We start from the raw sequence: 18,513 nt of genomic DNA, 5'->3' as shown, positions 1-18,513 counted from the left end.
GCTGTTCTAGCTTAGGTCATTCCTGGAAGTAGACTGTTGCCTACTATTCCTCTCCAATGACTTCTGGATTCCTTATAACTTTTATTCTTCGGAATTATGATGGTCCACAATTTGCAACCATAGAAGAGAACAATTTTGTTTTTAAAAAATGGACTTTGAATGAGCATCAATCTGGGATTGTTAAAAGCAAATGCAATCCAGCTTATTATCTACTATGTAATTTAGGGCACACTTTTTCATTTATATGTAGTGCTGGTCCCAGTTATGTTCATTAATATATTGATAACTGGTGGCCCTCCAACTGGCCATGCAAATTACCTCAAAGTTTGAAAAGGTCCTTTCTTAGTCAGGCAGTTTTCCTTTATGGATTATTAATCATTCTTTTTAAGTAATTTCATTGAGATGGCCCTCTAATGCTTTGGGGCAACATAGTAACACCCCCAAATTGGAATATTTGGACTACTTCAACACATAGGGAATTCTTCCATTTGAACGTAATACAGGATTAGTTCTATGACAATGGAAGACGCATTTGATAAGCATATGTCTTTCTGTTTTATGCCTTATTTGACTGTAATAATCTGAAGATCATTACATGAATTATCTATATGAGTTTTATCAAGAAATCTTGTAATATGTTAAAATATACATAGGAGTTCTTATTAGAGGAGAGCCTTTCAGACTGTGCTTTGTCTTAATCAAATGCTGAAATACTTAGAAACCTTGTATTCTTTGTACCTTTCTGCCAATTTGCATGACTGAGAAATTGTACACATTCTGGAGAGCAGTTTGGAACTATGCCCAAAGGACTATAAGACTGTGCATACCCTTTGATCCAGAAATGTTTCTACTGGGCTTATATCCCAAAGAGATCTTAAAGGAGGGAAAGGGACCCACACGTGCAAGAATGTTTGTGGCAGCCCTCTTTGTAGTGGCAAGAAACTGGAAACTGAGTAGATGCCCATCAATTGGAGAATGGATGAACAAGTTATGGTATGTGAATGTTATGGAATATCACTGTTCTGTAAGAAACTATCAGGATGATTATTTTAGAGATGCCTGGGAAGACTTACATGAACTGATGCTGGTAAAAAAAAAAAAAAAATGAGCCGAACCAGGAGATCATTGTACATGTCAACAATAAAATTATAACGATAATCAACTGTGATGGACTTAGCTCTTTTCAACCGTGAGATGATTCAGGCTAGTTCTAGTAGACTTGTGATGGAGAGAGTCCTCTGCACCCAGAGAGAGGACTGTGGGAATTGAATGTGGATCACAACATAGTATTTTCACTTTTTTTGTTTGTTTACTTTTTCTTTCTCATTTTTCCCTTTTTGATCTGATTTTTCTCATGCAGCATAATAAATGTAGAAATATGTTTAGAAGAATTGCATATGTTTAACATGTATTGAATTACTTGTTTAGGGAAGAAGTGGGGAGAAGGGAGAAAGAAAAATTTAGAACACAAAGTTTTGCAAAGGTGAATATTGAAAAATATTTTTGCATGTATTTTGAGAATAAAAAATTATTACTAAAATTTTTTTAAAATAAAAATTGTACAGCAAGAGATCTGTAAAAGCCTACCTGTCCTTATGGAATACTTTCATTCAGAAACATTTTTCATTATCAAATATTGTCATTTTTTATTATTAAGCACTCAGTAAATTTAGAAGATCAAGTATGAGGCCAAAAAGACTCAAATCTCTCCTCTGACACATATGAATAAGTGATTATGGGAAAGTCACAACCTCTTAGTGCCCCAGGTAACTCTCAAAATTTGTTACAAAATGCTGTGGATCTTCATCCAATGAGGGAGTTTCCTATTATGATGAAATTATGCATCCAAATGAAATAAAACCAATTAACAGACAGGGACACTATTTATCAGCTAAGGACACTATCACTCCCCAGAAAATGGAATATCCTTTCTTTCTCTTCTGTTTTGTCGCAATAATTTTCTCTTTTTCTCCCTATGGTCTTTTTCCTTCCCTTATTTCCCCATTTCTGCTGCTTCCCTAACCACACGCCTTAGGCCTGTGGTTCGTTTCCCTGACATTGGACAGTTACGGGCCACTGGGAGTTTGCTATGGACAGCATGCTCCAGGCACTCAGGACATCCTCTTCCCTAACACATTTGCGAGACTGCTGTGGGTGGTAGAAAGGTGACATTTTTCTAACTCAAAAAGGGTTCTGTTTCAGAGGCAGATGGAATGCTATGTGTATTGTTTACACATGCTTGCTAAGTCTGCCAAATACTTGGGGAGCAAGGTCCTGGGTAAGAACTCCCTCAAAACCACATACCTACAGCATTAATAGAATGCAGGATGAGGAATCAAGACCCAGGCATTCCAATGCTGGCACAATGCGTGACCTTGGACAAGACTGCTTAGTTTCTGACTTTCTCTGCCTGCATAAAAAGGATTATTTAATTCACAGGAGAGCTGTGAAAATTTACACACTTATTCAAAGGAGAGGGAAAGCATGCAAAAGGCAGAATATGAGTAAAAGGACTGTCATTTCTCCATGTAAAACAAGTATTAATTACTACAAGAAATCTTTCCAAAGCTCACCGCCTTCTAATTAATTTGGGGAAAAGGAATGTGTCCCATAAGACATCTTAACTAGTTTAAGCCGGCACAGAAATTGACCTAATAGTCTTTCATTTAGGGCACACTATATTTCATAATTCCCTAATACCATATAATTATCTATTAAAAGTACCTAGCATTTGCTTATGCATTCTGTTTGAAAAAGCAACATATTACTCTGATTGCATGAACAGAGGATTATATCAGAAAACATTCAGGAGAGTTCCCAGTAAAGTAATTGTGGAACAATAGAAAAGTACACAACCACTGATGAGAAGTTTCATTAAGGATATGAATTCAAGCTTTCTAGCTCTTCACTAATTTATACTCAAACCATGGTAAGAAACAAAAGGAATACAAACACACCAAAATCTAGTCTCATTTTAAAAATTTCTACCCTTTCCCTGCTCCAGGGCACAGTCAAAGCCAGGAAATTTAAGACAGTTGGAGCCAAGTAGTGTTTTAGCAAGGCCAAAAAAAATACACTTTTTCTTCACACAATACTAAAAAAAGTTATTATTTTAAGAACAGAAAAGGACATCAGTATTTCTTAAGACATAACAACTATAGCCTCAACAAAACTAGAATGCAGCTTTACAAGAAATTGAAATTGTCTACATAGAAATCTTTGCCAAATAAAATGAGGATCCATAAAAGTATGTACAACTACCCTGTTCATACATATACACTGAACAATAGGGTTTTAATCACAATAAAGAACCATAATTTAAGAATGAAGCAATATAATAAAGCTAGATTGATGATCCCAAAACTATGTACTATGAGGCTGAAAAACATAATTTATTTTAATTTACTTTAATTAAAAACAAAACATTATTCACATATTCCTTCCTTTCTTGGAGTTTGTTATTGCTCTTTCCCCAATGTTGTGGGGGAATACATGTGACTGATTTCTTACATCATTCCTTGTCTTCCCTCACAATCTTTTGACCATCATAAAAATATAGAAGAGATATGAATGATACTATTTGCTGAAGACAGAGGGAATGATTCAATTTTTTCAATTAAATTAATTGAAAGGCAAATGATGGTAGTAAACACTGCACAGATGTCTGGTTAAAGAATAGTTACCTGTTATTAGTAAAGGGGAAAGGGTTGAAAAGAAAAAAATAATATATATGTGTGTATACGGGGGTTAATAGAAATATATAGAAATGAATCTCTCTGTTTCTGTTTCTGTCTCTCTCTCTCCCTTTCTCATGTACATGCCTTTGAACCATTATCTGTCAAACTCCCAGGACATTATCTTTTCTTCCTTAATGGATTCTTTCTTCAGAACCCCCACCCTTATACAAGAAAACTAATATATATGTATATATACCTTTCCCTAATGCATTAGAACCCTGAACCTCAGTCAGTCCTTGAACCTATCATTACTTCTGTTCTTTATATCATTCAGTTATTTCTCAGTTCTGCTATCTCTGTATTGGTTAAACTTGTCTCCTTTTCCTATTGTGGCCCCTCGATGGATTAATTCAATCCTACATTATCAAAAGATATTGATCCTTTGGATCCACTGGATCCACTTTAGAATCCTTTACTCCATTGTCCTATCACTGGTCATATAAGAACAAAGTCCGACCTTGGAATATTCCCACTTTCTATTTCCTAGAACAAAAGAATTAGAGTAAATCATGAAACTATGCTAATTGGTTACAATTCAAATTTATGTTATCCATTTTCTAGCCTTTACTGTAACATGGCAATCATTGGCTCAATTTGCTATTGAACTCCCCACATCTATAAGTCCAAGCCTTGTCATCTTTTCTCAAATCATCCACAACAGCCCTTCTTCCTTCCTTCTTAGCTGGAGACCTTAAATATCACTTAATTTTCATAAGAATTAAGTGATATTTTAATTATTTAATTTTTAAATTTTTAAAAAATTAAGTACATCATCTAAGAGCTTCTTCTTAATTCACATCCCTCAAACATCTTCCCCCCATATCTTCTTCTTTACTCCAGTCTCAAATGAAGAGATGCCTCTTCTCCTTGTCAAGGACACACCAAATAAATGCATTTTTGATCACATCCCCTTCCATCATCTCTAGAATATTTCCTCATCTATTATCATCCTTAATTTTCAATCTTTCCCTTTCTGATGCCTCCTTCCCTCATGCCTACAAACACACCCATGCCATCCCTACCCTTATAAAAATTCAACCCTCACTTAATCCTATCATCTCTACTATCATCCTACATCTCTCCACCCCCTTTTAGTTAAACTTCTTGAGAAATTTGTTTACATTAGGCAATCCACTTCTTCTCTTAACTCTCACTTCTAAATTCTATCCAATTTAGTTTCTGATCTAATCATTCAAATGAAACTACTCGTCAAAGTTACCAATGATCTTTTTAAAAAAAATTTAAACATTTCTGTAAAAAATTGAATTTCAGTTTTCTTTCCTTCCAACTCAATGAGAAGGCAAGCATAGTATATCAGTTAAACATGTGAAGTCATGCAAACTTTTCTATATTAGCTGTGTTATTCTATAACTATCACCCCCAAACAAGAAAAATAAAGTAAAAAATATGCTAAAACTGATCCAAACATTCTGGAGAACAATTTGGAGCTATGCTGAAAGGGCTATAAAACTGTGTATACCCTTTGATTCAGCAGCATCTCTACTGGGTCTGTATCCTAAAGAGATCATAAAAAGGCAAAAATGTTTATGCAATCTTTTTTATAGTGGCAAGGAACTGGAAACAAAGTGGATGCCCAACAGTTGGAGAATGGCTGAATAAGATATGATATATGAATGTTGTGGGATATTATTGTTCTATAAGAAATGATCAGCAGGATGATTTCAGAGAGGCCTGGAGAGACCTACATAAACTGATGCTCAGTGAAGTAAGTGGAACCAAAAGAACATTGTACACAACAAGATTATGTGATGATCAACTTAGCTCTTTTCAACAATGAGGTGATTCAGACCAATTCCAATAGACTTGTGAATGGAGACCTTCCATCTGTATCCAGAGAGAGGACTATGGGGACTGAATATGGATCACAAACTAGTATTTTCATCTTTTTTTGTTGTGGTGGGTTGTTTGCTTGCTTGTTTTTTTCTCTCTCATTTTTCCCCTTTTTGATCTGACTTTTCTTGTGCAATATGATAAATGTGGAAATATGTTTAGAATAACTGCACATGTTTAACCTATATTTGATTACTCACTGTTGAAGGGAGGGAGAGGGGGAAGAGGCAAGGGAAAAATTTAGAATACTAGTTTTGCAAGAGTGAATGCTGAAAACTATCTTTGCATGTATTTAAAAAATAAAAAGCTACTATTTAAAAACATGCTTCAATTTACACTCAGAATTCTTAAATTTTCTCTCTGGAAGGGGATATCATTTTTCATCATGAGTCTTTTGGATTCATTTTGGATTATTATATTGATTAGGTCAGCTAAATCTTTCACAATTAATAATTATCACAATTTCTGTTATTAAATACAATGTTCTTCTGTTTCTGTTCCCTTTACTTTTCAGCAATTCCAATAGGTCTTTCCAAGTTTTTTTGAAACCATCCCCACAGCACAATAGCATTCTATCATAATCTTATGCCATTGATCAATTAATAGGTATTCCTCAATTTCCAATCTTTGTCACCAAAAAAAAGGAGCTGCCATATTTTTTTTGTATGTGTGTGTATGTGTCCTTTTTCTTTTTCTTTGATCTTTTTATGATATAGACACATTAGTGATATTGCTGGGTCAAAGGGCATTATAATTTTATAGCTCTTTGGGTATAGCTTCAGATTGTTCTTCAGAATGGCTGGATAAATTCACAACTCTACTAACAATACATTAGTGTCTTTATTTTTTCATATCCCTGTAGCATGTCTTTTTCTTTTTCTGTCATATTAAACAATCTGATAGGTGTGAAGTGACAAATCAGACTTGTTTTATTTTGATTTCTTTAATTATTAGTGATTTAGAACATTTTCAGATGAATATTGATAACTTTGATTTCTTCTTCTCAAAACTGCCTGTTAATATCTTTTGATGATTTACCATTTTTATAAATTTAGTTCAGATTCCTATATATATTTGAGAAATGAAGCCTTTATAACAAAAACTTACTGAAAAATTATACCCCCACCCTGGTTTCCTACTTTTCTTCTAATTCTGGCTGAATTAGTTTTGTTTGTGCAAAACCTTATTAATTCTATGAACCAAAATTATTCATTTTGACTTTCTGTAATCCTCTTTATTTTTATTTTGGTTGTTAACTCTTCCCTTATCAACAGATATGACAGGTATATTTTCCCATATGCTCTTAATTTATTTATAAGATCATCTTTTATATCTAAATCACATATCTATTTTAAACTTATCTTAATATATAATTTGAGATGTTGTTCTTTGCTTAGTTAACATCAGACTGTTTTCTAAGTTTCCCAATAATTTTTATTAAATAGTGAGCTCTTGCCACCAAATCTGGGATCATTGGGTTTGTCAAATAGTAAATTACTGTGATCTTTTAATCTTGTATTTTGTGTATCAATCTATTCAACTGATCCATCACTCTTATTTCTGAGCCAGTACTAGATTGATGATTAGGACTTTATAATATAGCTTGAAACCTGGTATTGTGAGGCTGCTTTCTTTCACATATTTTTCATTGATTCCCTGGATATTATTGGGCTATTGTTGTTCAGATGAATTTTGTCATTTTTTTTCTATTGTATAGCATCATTTGTTTTAATTTGAGTGAAAAATGTGCTGACTGCAGTTATTTCAAATGGAATTTCTTTTTTCATCTCTTCTTGCTAGGTTTTGTTGGTAATTTATAGAAATACTGATGATTTACATGGGCTTATTTTAAATTCTACCACTTTGCTCAAGTTGTTAATTGTTTCAACTAGATTTTTAGTTTATTCTCTAATTATACCATTAAATCATCCTCAAAGAATGATACTTTTGTTTCTTTATTGCCTTTTCATATTCATTTTTTTCCCTAATTGCTATAGGTAGCATTTCTAGTACAATATTGAATAATAGTGGTAATAATGGACATCCTTGCTTTATCCCTTATCTTACTGGGAAGCCTTCTAATTTGTCCCTTTAATACATAATATTTGCTCTTGGTAATAGATAGATATTACTAATAGTTTTAAGAAAAGCTCCATAAATTATTCCTATGCTTTTTAATGTTTTTAATAGGAATGAGCATTGCACTTTGTCAAAAGCCTTTTCCACATCTATTGGGATAATCATGTAATTTTTGTTATTTTTTGTCATTGATATGGTCAATTATGCTGAAAATTCCCCCAATAGAAAACCTGCCTGTATTCCTACTATGTATCCCATTTGATCATAGTGTACAATCCTTGTGATATATTGCTATAATCTCCTTGCTATTATTTTTATCAATATCTCCTTTGATTTTTAGAATTTCGATTTCAGTGTTTAATTGGGGATTATTAATTTGCTCTATTTCTAAGTTTTTTAGTTGTATGCCCAAATCATTGATCTAGTCTTTCTCTCTTTTACTGATGTAGGCATTTAGAAGGAAAAAACCTTTCCCATACTAATTGCTCTGACTGTAATCCACTAATTTTGGTATGTTGCCTCATTATTGTCATTATCTTTAATAATATTATTCACTGTTTCTATAATATGTTCTTTGACTCACTCCTTCTTTAGCATATAAATAGGTTTTCCTAATTCAAAGCCATTTTGACTATACCACCTAGCAGCCTAATAAGGTAAGAAAGGTTATGTCTAGAAGTGACCCCATTACAGGTATATTTTTTATTCAGGAATTGCTAAGGTATTTGATTACTTTTCTCTCTTCCCTATTAGTGGGATGTGTCCCACAAAATGACCTTGTATCATTTATTTAGGGGAGAGGCAGAATCTATGATTTCATTTGTAGAAGGCACTTTTCTGGTGATTCAACTCCCTTGAATGCAGGTCAGAATCTTCTCTGAAACCTGACACTCTTAGAATGTTGCCTAAGTCACTGAGAAGCTAACTGACTTCCCAATGTTCAGAATCAGTATGTGTCAGAGGCAAGCCTCGAAGCCGGGCCCTTTTCCCTTCTGGGTCAGGTTCCTATCCTTTTTGTCACACCACCTCTCCAGGTACAGAGGACACAGCTTTCCCTCCTTGCTCCCAAAACCTTCTTCTCTCTCTTTTCCTGGCTCCCTAGTACAACATAGGCCCCAGTCAGTCCTTTCTCTCTTCCTTTTCTCCCTCATTCCTTTGGCCTCTTTCTCCTAGAGCCCCTGTGCTTCTTCACAGCCCCTACAACAAAAGAAACTTCAGACCTTGGGTCTGAAGAGAGAGCCCCAAGAGAGTCTGAGACAGCTGTTATCTCTGAAATGTGAAAGTTAGCTGAAAAATTATGACTACAACTCCCTCACTTGTCAGGTGATAAAATGAAGTTAAGACATGTTAGACCAGGACTAGAACACAAGTCCACTGATCCTGTTTCCCTGTGTTCTTTTTGCCTAAGGATAAATCATATCTTACTAGAAGTCTCTGAGTATAAGGTCCCTCTATTACCCTTGTCCAACTATGTTTTTAATTGTAAGGTTTAATTTTTAAAGAGCGAGAGAAGAAAGAAATTCAAGAAGGCTTTTTAAATCCCCACTCTTCTAACAGCAGAAAACAAACCTTTAGAACATTTCAAAAGAACCACATCTTTATTCTGTAGGTAGAACAGTTAGGTGGCACAGTGGATAGAGAGTAGCCATCTTCCTAAATTCAAATCTGGCCCCAGACACTTATGAGCTATGTGACCTTGGATAAGTCACTTAATCCTGTTTGCCTCAGTTTCCTCATCTGTAAAATGAGATGAAGAAAGAAATGGCAAAACACACCAGCATATTTGCCAAGAAAACCCTAAGTGGGGTCATAAAGAGTCAGACAGAACTGAAAAATGACTGAACAAGCAATCCATGACTTATGATGGTTCTAGTTCAGGGAGTAAAAAGATCCAGGGCAGAGTAGTACCACTAGAAAGAAAACCAGATGACTAATTCTTGGAGCAAGAGGAAGAAAAGAAAGGTGGTGGCAAGGATAGCAACCAGAATAAAGAAGTATCCCTGGGTATTTTCCTGTCAAGAAGCTCTTGTCCTTCAGAGTTGCTCCCCTGATTTTCATCTCATTTTTTGTATTACAGCCTAAGAGCTACCCAGTAACTTGGAGCAGAAGGGAGGGAAAGTTTCTAGTCCTCTAATTTGTGTGTGTGTGTGTGTGTGTGTGTGTGTGTGTATGTGTGTGTGTGTGTGTGTAGCATGAAGAGTTTCAAATTGCAACTCTGAATGAATTTTCCCCAAACTGCTTCATGGACTAGGTCAAATTAGATTCTATTCACACTGCAGATACATTATGGGTTAGAAGCTTTTTGTGAAAAGGCCTGAAACATTAACCACCATTTATAACATTCTTTCTATGGGAAAATGAATTCTGAATTTCAAACAAGAGACTTACAAATGAATTTCTGGAAAAGAACTTGCTTCTTAACTGGGAATCACTGAATCCAGACTTGGGTCCATGCCATAACTAGTCTAACTTATTAAGCTAAATAGAACATCAAATTCTGATGAAATCAGAGACCAGAAATGGGCACTGATGCTAATAGTCTTCCTCCAACGAAAACTATGACTCTGCCATCACTTTGCTGCTGCCACCACCTCAATTATCATCTTTAGGATATGGTTTGAGAACCAGTCCATGGGCCAAACACTGACTCATAGGCATGAAATCCAGGGCCAACTTCGGCTATAAAAATTAAAGATACAAACATATTCCTAAATTGGGAAATGTACAATTTTTTTTAAAGGCAAAAACACAAACACATAATTTTCCTAATGACAATGGCTGGATCTACTTTTGTCTTTGGATTCCCATGGCTTAGAACAATGTCAGGAACAGAGTAAGTGCTTAATAAAGGCTTGCTGATTGTTGTTCCATGTTGTTGTTGTTGTTGCTGAACCATTTTAAATGAGATAAAATTTTCCCAAGGAGTATTTATTGGATCTGAATTAGGTAGGATCTCTAAAGAATCCCCAATCTTTACCTAAGGAAAAGGGAATGAGAAATATAAGTTAGATGAGGTGGTTTGGGCAAGGAAGAGGTCAGGGAAAGAAAGGATAAACTTATTATCATTTCAGTCACATCAAGAAGAAAAAAAATATCACTAATAAAGAGAGCACTATTTTTGTAAAATAAAAACTAACATTTGCTCTATGTCATAAATTCTGTTACCTACAAAATAAAATTTCTTAATTTCCAAAGTAATTTTTTGACTTTTAAAAAAATTATCTCCATTTTCAAACTAGGCTTTTTAGGAAAAAAAATAGGCCAAATAAAGTAACAGTGCCTTGTACTTTCTTCTTTCTGAAGCTTAATTTTTGGAATGAATTCAATGTGTATTACCTCCCACTACTTCTTTCTCATTATTATTATTAACTACTTGCAATCTAACTTCTGCCCTGTACCTCACTATTGAAACTGTATTCTACAAAGTGCTTGACTGACTGATAAATTTTATAGTTTGTTCTCAGTCCTCATTTTTATGCCTTATATTTACATAAGCACCTATATTTTCAAAAGCCAGAGCCATATATCTAGGCATTTTCTCTATCAGGAGTCTACCAGGTCCTCTCTAGATTCCTATTATAATCTTTGACTTAGATTATAAATTCCTAGAAGACAGAGATTGTTGCTTCTTTTTGTAACCTGGATGCTTTAGCATAGTACCTGACATACAGTAGGCATTTAATGATTGTTTGTTGATTATTAGAGAACTTGATTTTGATATCTACTTGATCTTGGATAAATCACTTAATCTTTCTGAGGATCAATTAAATTATCTACCATAAAAGGGGCTTGAATTAGATAACTTTTAAGGTTCTTTCAAACTCTAAATCTATAATTTAATGATGTTTTTAAAAAATGTTAATATTTACAAAGCATTCTCTTTGCAATAATGCTGCAGAGTGAGGAATGCAAGTGTATTATTATGTTAAAATTGCCAGACCAATAGGGCTTCATTCTCTTCCTGGCTGTGAGGACTCTGTCACAATGTCCCATACCTCAATTAGAATGTAAGATCCTTGAGGGCAGGGACTGTATTTCTTTTTGCTTGGGTTTATCTACAATGCCTTGAACACAAGATGCACTTAAATGTTTGTTCTTTACTTACTACCATGACTTTCTATTGCTTTTCATAGAACTCAAAGGAAGGTTGAAGGGTATCCTTTTCATTTTATAGATGAGACAAGTAACATCCAGAAGACTTGAAAAAAGGAAGTTGTATCTTTTCCAGGGACACAGGAACCAATCAACCAGCATTTATTAATCTCCTATTATGTGCCAGGCAGTATACTAAGGGCTATGGATACAGAGACAGGGAAAAAAACAGTCTGGCTCTCAAAGAATTGCAAATGGGGGACAAACAAATTAAAAAACCCAAATTGTACAAACAAGACATGTACATAGAATGAATAAGGTAGTCTCAGAGGGGAAAGTACTGAGATTTAGAAAGGCTGGGGAAAGCTTCTTATAGAAGGTGTGAGTCTACCAAGAAATTAGGGAAGCTAGGAGATTAGAGAGGATGAGGGAGATGCCTGAAAGGGACAACTAATGAAACCATTCATAGTTGAAAGAGAAAATGTAATAGAAGATGAAAAACAAGGAGATGAGGATCATGAGAGTACAGTGTACTTGGTGGGTAGTAAGGTGTAAGAAGACTGGGAGGATAGAAATGGGCCAGGTTGTCAATCACTTTGAGAGCACTTTCTATTTGGCCACATATTAATAAAGTATCAGAACTAGGACCTCTAACTTCATGGCCATGGTTCTAACTTTTCCCAGATGTGCTTCTGTCTCTAAACACTTTGTCACCATAACTCAGCTGCCCTCTTGCCTGGAATTTCCCTTACTATTTCTGCATTTCTCATCGGACTTCATTACTTGGGACTTTTCTGACAGACCTCTCCATCATATCCTGATATTTGGGGACTCTCCCCACCCCACTCTGAGATTTTCAGTTTCCTTTCATGTTTTGTCTTCTCTTATTAGATTGTAAAGTCTTTGATGTCATAGACTTTTTAATTTATTTATCAGTGCTGGTATTCCCAGTGTTTAGCACAGTACCTGCCACATAGTAGGTACTTATTAAATGTTTATGTGATTTAGACATAGATGGCTTTGGGGCTTCTCACCCTCAATATTTCTATTCCATGCTAGCCTTCCCCACACTCCCATGATGACCTTTTGGATTTTTATTTTGTGCATGATCCCGGACCAATAGGGCTTCATTCTCTTCCTGGCTGTGAGGACTCTGTCACAATGTCCCACACCTCAATTAGAATGTAAGATCCTTGAGGGCAGGGACTGTATTTCTTTTTGCTTGGGTTTATCTACAATGCCTTAAACACAAGATGCACTTAAATGTTTGTTCCTTACCTACTACCATGACATTCTATTGCTTTTCATAGAACTCTAAGGAAGGTTGAAGGGTATCCTTTCCGTTTTATAGATGAGGCAAGTAACATCCAGAGAGATTAAATTACTTTCCCAAAGTCCCATAGCAAAGTTGCATGGACAGGACTTCTGATTTCTAAGTTTAGTCTTAATTCTTACTATATCATTTGCCACACAATTTCCTTAGTAATAAGATTAGAAAAATGAAAAATAATCAGTTGAATAACTATATATGTATATGTGCAAAACTATATTTATGTGTACATACCATATAAATATATACACATATACTTCTACTTTATATCCCTTTTGACTAGAGCTGATTTTTGCCTCCAGATAAAAACTAACAAACTAATTAGCAAAAATTATCAGACTAATGGATCAATGGTTAGACTTAGTCAAAAACTACAAGTATAGATGTTAACCAACATTCTAATGCCAACAAAGCTTATTTCTTACTCAAACCTAAAACTTGCATACTACCACCATAATTCAGAGTCCAATTGATCAAAAGTCCTGGATTCTCTCCTTCCTAGCAAAGGCAAAAATCAGGGCATCTTTAGAATGAAACGCAAGTGGATTTTATTTCTCTTTCTAACAAGCAGCTTCCCTTCTTGTCATGTAGCTTTCCAGTTGAGGTAAATTAAACTGTATCATGTTAAATAATACACTTTAGATCAAATAGGCACATACATATAGTATATATCATAAGGTCAACCTAGGCAAAACCCAATACCACTTGGTATCTTTCTTCTCTCTCTGCCTCCCTCTCTTTCTTTTTCCCTCCTCCCCTTTCCTTCCTTCCTCCCTTCTTCCCTCCCTGTCTCTTTTCCTTTCTCCCTTCTTCCCTTCCTGTCTCCCTTTCTCTCTCCTTTCCTCCCTCTCTGCCTTTCTTCTTCCTCTCTCTTTCTTCCTAGAACTGGTTCACAGATATCTTGATCTTAAATGTCAAGATACAAATTTAAGGATTAATTTAGATTCAAGCAGCAGGAAAAAGAAAGTGGATTCCTTCAGACCCAACATAAGGGATTACTTTTCTCTATGAAAAAGCTGCTGTTTTGTTTGTTTGTTTGTTTAAACATTCAATAGCTGCTTGCTGTATTCTATAGAGAATTAGAGACAACAGGTTTAAAATTGTAAGGATTCCAGCAGCCATCAAGTTCAATTCTTTCCTTTCTACTTTACAGGTTAGAAAACTGAGCTGCAGAGAGCAGTTAAGTCTTAAGTTAAGAAGTTAAGGAGTCAGAATTAGAATCTAGTTCTCTAACTCCAAATCCAGCATTTACTCTATCATATAGTATTGTCTCTGAAAATCCTGTTTAAATTTAAGTTACTTTTAAAATGTTCAGAGGTTAAAAAAAAGGTTTCATATTTTTATAAGTTCTAGGAATAAAAACACTCAACCTGGAAAAGCACTCATACTTTAGGGCTAAACATTAAAACATCAATAAAGATAGAAGCAGATCAGGGTCATGGAGCGGATAAAAGCTGGGGATTTTTCTGACTAGACAATGGATCATCATTGAGGAGACTGAAGTTGTTACTATCATTTCCATTCTTACTTTTTAAAAGTCTATTTTGTTAGCTGACAGGCCCCAGGAGATCATAGAAGGATATCATGCAGTGAAATAATTCCCAAGATGCTTGCTGACACCAGCAGAAAGAAATCCCAGATAGGGCTTTTAGCTAAAGTATTAGCTTAAGTGCTTAATTAAAGGTGTGGTGCCTGAAGGGGCCTCATCTGTAGGCTGAGGTGCTAAGCTTTTAGGAGTTTCTGGTTCTGGTACAGGCTTCTTAAAAGAGATGCAGAAAACTCTTCCAAACGTCTGAGTCAAAAGAGCTGGAGGTCTTCTCAAGCTAAAAAATGCCAGCAACTTGGAGGGTCAACTATTCACTAGCCAAAACTCAGAGCTCTTTTGCAAAGAAATGCCTGGAAGAGTCAATGTGAAATACCCATAAATATATGTGTAGATACTTGTTCCATAAACAGAGCACCTCGTTATTCTATGAAAATGAAAGTCGCCACTCTTGACATGAGTCATAGGAAGGATATAGACCCTTCTAAGCTGATAGACTGTAAGCAGAAAAATAGAACAGATGGAATGGGGGTCATTCTACTGGCAGCCACTTCGGCTCGCTTTTGTACATCTTTTATACTATTTCCCATTACATACACTCCCAGAGACTTGCCCTGCCCTAACACCACTGAAACAGTAGTGTAGGCAGGGAAGGACCAAGTATACAAGGGCCAAAAAGAATCAGCTAGCTCCTATCTAGCCAGTTCTCCCATCCCAGAACACTCCCCTTCCTTCATTACCTTGCCCTGGTGATCATGCTTCATTTCCCAGCCCCTTGGCAGCTCCAGCTGTTTGTTAGCGAACATGTTGAGGAATCCCACTAGGTCTCGATTATGCTGGTAGCGTTCAAAGTGGTGAGTGTCCCGCCGGACTTTGGTGATCATGTGCTTCAAACAGGTATTGTTTGTAAACATGCGATAGGCACTCTGGAAAAAAAGTGTGAAGAAGCAGGAGTTAATCCACATCTGCAAGTGTGTTCCCAACAGAAAGCAAGGAAAGAGTAAAGTATCGGGGTTAAAGCAAAAACGCAGAGATGAAATTAATTTCAACAAATTAAGCCTAAGAAGGTATCATCTACTCCTCTGGCCATCTGCCTTGCTGATACACCTGCTGGATCCCCACGCCATGGTAAATTTAATACACTCAATTTTATAATTTCTTCAAGAGATTTGGATTGGTAAGCGCCATCTCATATAACCTGCTGGATCACACCATCCCCCAAACATGTTTCACATTCTATATTGTCTTGCCATCTGCCATAATGTCTTTACTATTTTCATCTTCTCCCCAGTCTGTGAATCAATAAACATTTATTAAGCAGCTATTCTGTTCTAGGCACTATGTGAGGCACTGGGGATACAAAAAGAGATAAAAGACAGCCCCTGCCCTCAAGGAACTTACAATCTATTGGGGGGTGGGCAATAAACAAATAAATATGTACAAACTATATTGAGAATCAATAAGAAGTAAATGAGAAGGAAGACTTAGAATTAAAAGGGACTGAGAAAGGCTTGGGCAGTTAGGTGGTGAAGTGGATAAAGTGCCAACCTCAAAGTGAGGGGCATTTATTTTAAAATTCAGCCTCAGACACCTATCATCAATGTGATTCTAGACAAGTCCCTTAACTCTTCTTGCCTGTAAAATGAGCTAGAGAAGGAAATTGCAAACTACTTCAGTATCTTTGCCAAGAAAATCTCAAATAAGTCACAGAGTAGTATAGTATACATATGAACTGAATCACAATAGGAAAGGCTTCCTTTAGAAGATAGGATTTTAATTGGGAATCAGAGAAAGCAGGAAAGCCAACAGGAACAGGTAAGGAAGGAGAATATTCTGAGTATGAATGACAGCCATCGAGAAAAGACAAAGTATCTTAATCTTAGTAGAGATTTCTGTCACAGCACCAAAATGTATGTGGAAGGGAGTAAAGTATAAAAAGTATAGAAATGTAGGAGGGGACTGGATCATGAAGGAGTCTGAATGACAAATAGATTTTATATTAGATCATGGAGGCCAACAGAGAGTCAATGAAATTCGTTGAGTAGGAGAGCGATATAATTTAACCTGTGCTTTAGGAAATCTTTGGTGGTTGAATCAAGAATGGATTAGGGTGGTCCATGACTTTGGGTGGGCAGATTCACCAACAAGTTACTGCAATACTCCAGGTATGAGGACAAATGGTAGCAGTGTCAGAGGAAAGAAAGAGGTACATTGAAAAGATGCTATATAAATGAGATTGAGAGGGCTTGGCAACAGATTGAATATGGGTGAGGTGACAAACAATGAGAGGAACCAAAGATGACACATATTGTGGTGCCGTCTTACAGAGAATGTCATGGATCCATAGGTCTAGAAAGAAGCACTCTAGATCATATCTATGTTAGTAGAGAGTTAACTCATTGCAAATTCCCTATACCAGTAAAGTTAAGAGCCACACTACTTCCTGTCAAAATAAAATAGAAACTTGTCTTTTGTTTTATATACAAAAAAGTCACAATCTGGGGGTGGCTGAGAGAATACCAGCAATGATTAGAATAGATGTAGGATTAGTTGGTCGTAGGTGAATGATACCACTCTCTCCTCATTCCCCTCCTACCTTCCTGCCTCTCTTTCTCAATTTCCTTTGCTGGATCATCATCCAGAATGTGCCCTCCAACTGTAGTTGTCCCATAGGATTTTATCTGAATTCTCTTTTTTTCTCTATATTCCTGTAATTAGTGATCTCATCAGCTGTCATGGATCTAATTACCATCTCTATGTTGATGATTCTCAAATCTACCTTTCCTCCCTCACACTCTCTACTGATCTTCAATCCTGCATCTCCAACTGCCTTTCAGACAATTCAAACTAGATGTAAATTCATTATATCTCCCCAAACTCTCTATTATATTACTGAAGAGAACAAGACCATCCTCCCATCCTTCAGTCTCACTATCTGAACTCTCATCATATCCAAGCCATTGCCAATGTGATTTCACCTTTCCAACATCCCTTGAATATGACCCCTTATCTTCTCTGACACTGTCACCATTCTGGCTCAGACCCTCATTACCCCACACCTGGAATATATCAATAGCTCGCTAATGAGTCTTTACCCCAAAATACATCCTCCATTCATTCAGTCACTAAAGTAATTTTCCTAAATTCAAAGTCTGATCATCATCCACCCTATTCTATAAACTCAGACTCTCCCTATTGCCTCCAGGATCAAATACAAAATCCTCTGTTTGGTGTTCAAAGCCCTTCACCACCTAGTCTCCTCCCACCTTCCCAGTTTTCTTGTATCTTACTCTCTGCAGCATATTTTGATCCATTGACAAAGGTCTTGCTTTTCCAGGAGCAATATAATGCACTTATGGGCTCTGGGCTTTTTCTCTGGTTGTCCTTCATGTCTGGGATGTTCTTCCTCTTCATCTCTGCTTATTGGTTTCCCAAACTTAGTTCCTTTTTCTTTCAAGACCCAACTAAAATCCTGTCTTTTATAAGAATCTTTTCCCAATTTCTTTTAATTCTGATTGTTAATTATTTCCTATTCATCCTGTATATAATCAATTTGTTTTTTGTCTTCTCCCATTAAATTGAGAACTACTTGAAGGCAGGGACTGGCTTTTGCCTTTTTTAATATCATCTCCACTTAGCACAGTGCTTGATACAGAGTAGGAGTTCAAAACATGTTTATTTGTCCATCTTAAAGTGATATATAAACTTAAGCTATTACTACTACTAATATACAACAACAGCTATGTTGTGTTTATATCTAGTCTCAAATGCTACTGAAAGATCAAGAAGGATGGAGACCAAAAATAGGCACTGGACTTGGATCAAATGGAGGACATTAAAGACCTTGTAGAGAGTAATTTCAAAAACTTAAATGTGAAAAT

The 18,513-nt window shown here is 35.9% G+C and overlaps 1 protein-coding gene across 1 annotated transcript in view; it reads right to left on the bottom strand.

Moving 5' to 3' along the window:
• The window catches only part of HECW2 (HECT, C2 and WW domain containing E3 ubiquitin protein ligase 2), a 295,562-nt gene that overhangs the window by 90,357 nt on the left and 186,692 nt on the right, over positions 1 to 18,513 (bottom strand). The window contains exon 13 of the mRNA XM_051985971.1: positions 15,373 to 15,558. Within this exon, the coding sequence (XP_051841931.1) occupies positions 15,373 to 15,558 (186 nt within the window). The remainder of the gene's footprint in view (positions 1 to 15,372; positions 15,559 to 18,513) is intronic.

The sequence above is a fragment of the Antechinus flavipes genome, chromosome 3 (genome assembly GCF_016432865.1).
Source record: "Antechinus flavipes isolate AdamAnt ecotype Samford, QLD, Australia chromosome 3, AdamAnt_v2, whole genome shotgun sequence".
NCBI classification, from domain to species: domain Eukaryota; kingdom Metazoa; phylum Chordata; class Mammalia; order Dasyuromorphia; family Dasyuridae; genus Antechinus; species Antechinus flavipes.
Note: the sequence above shows the minus strand (reverse complement) of the source record. Positions and strands in the feature narration are given on the sequence as shown.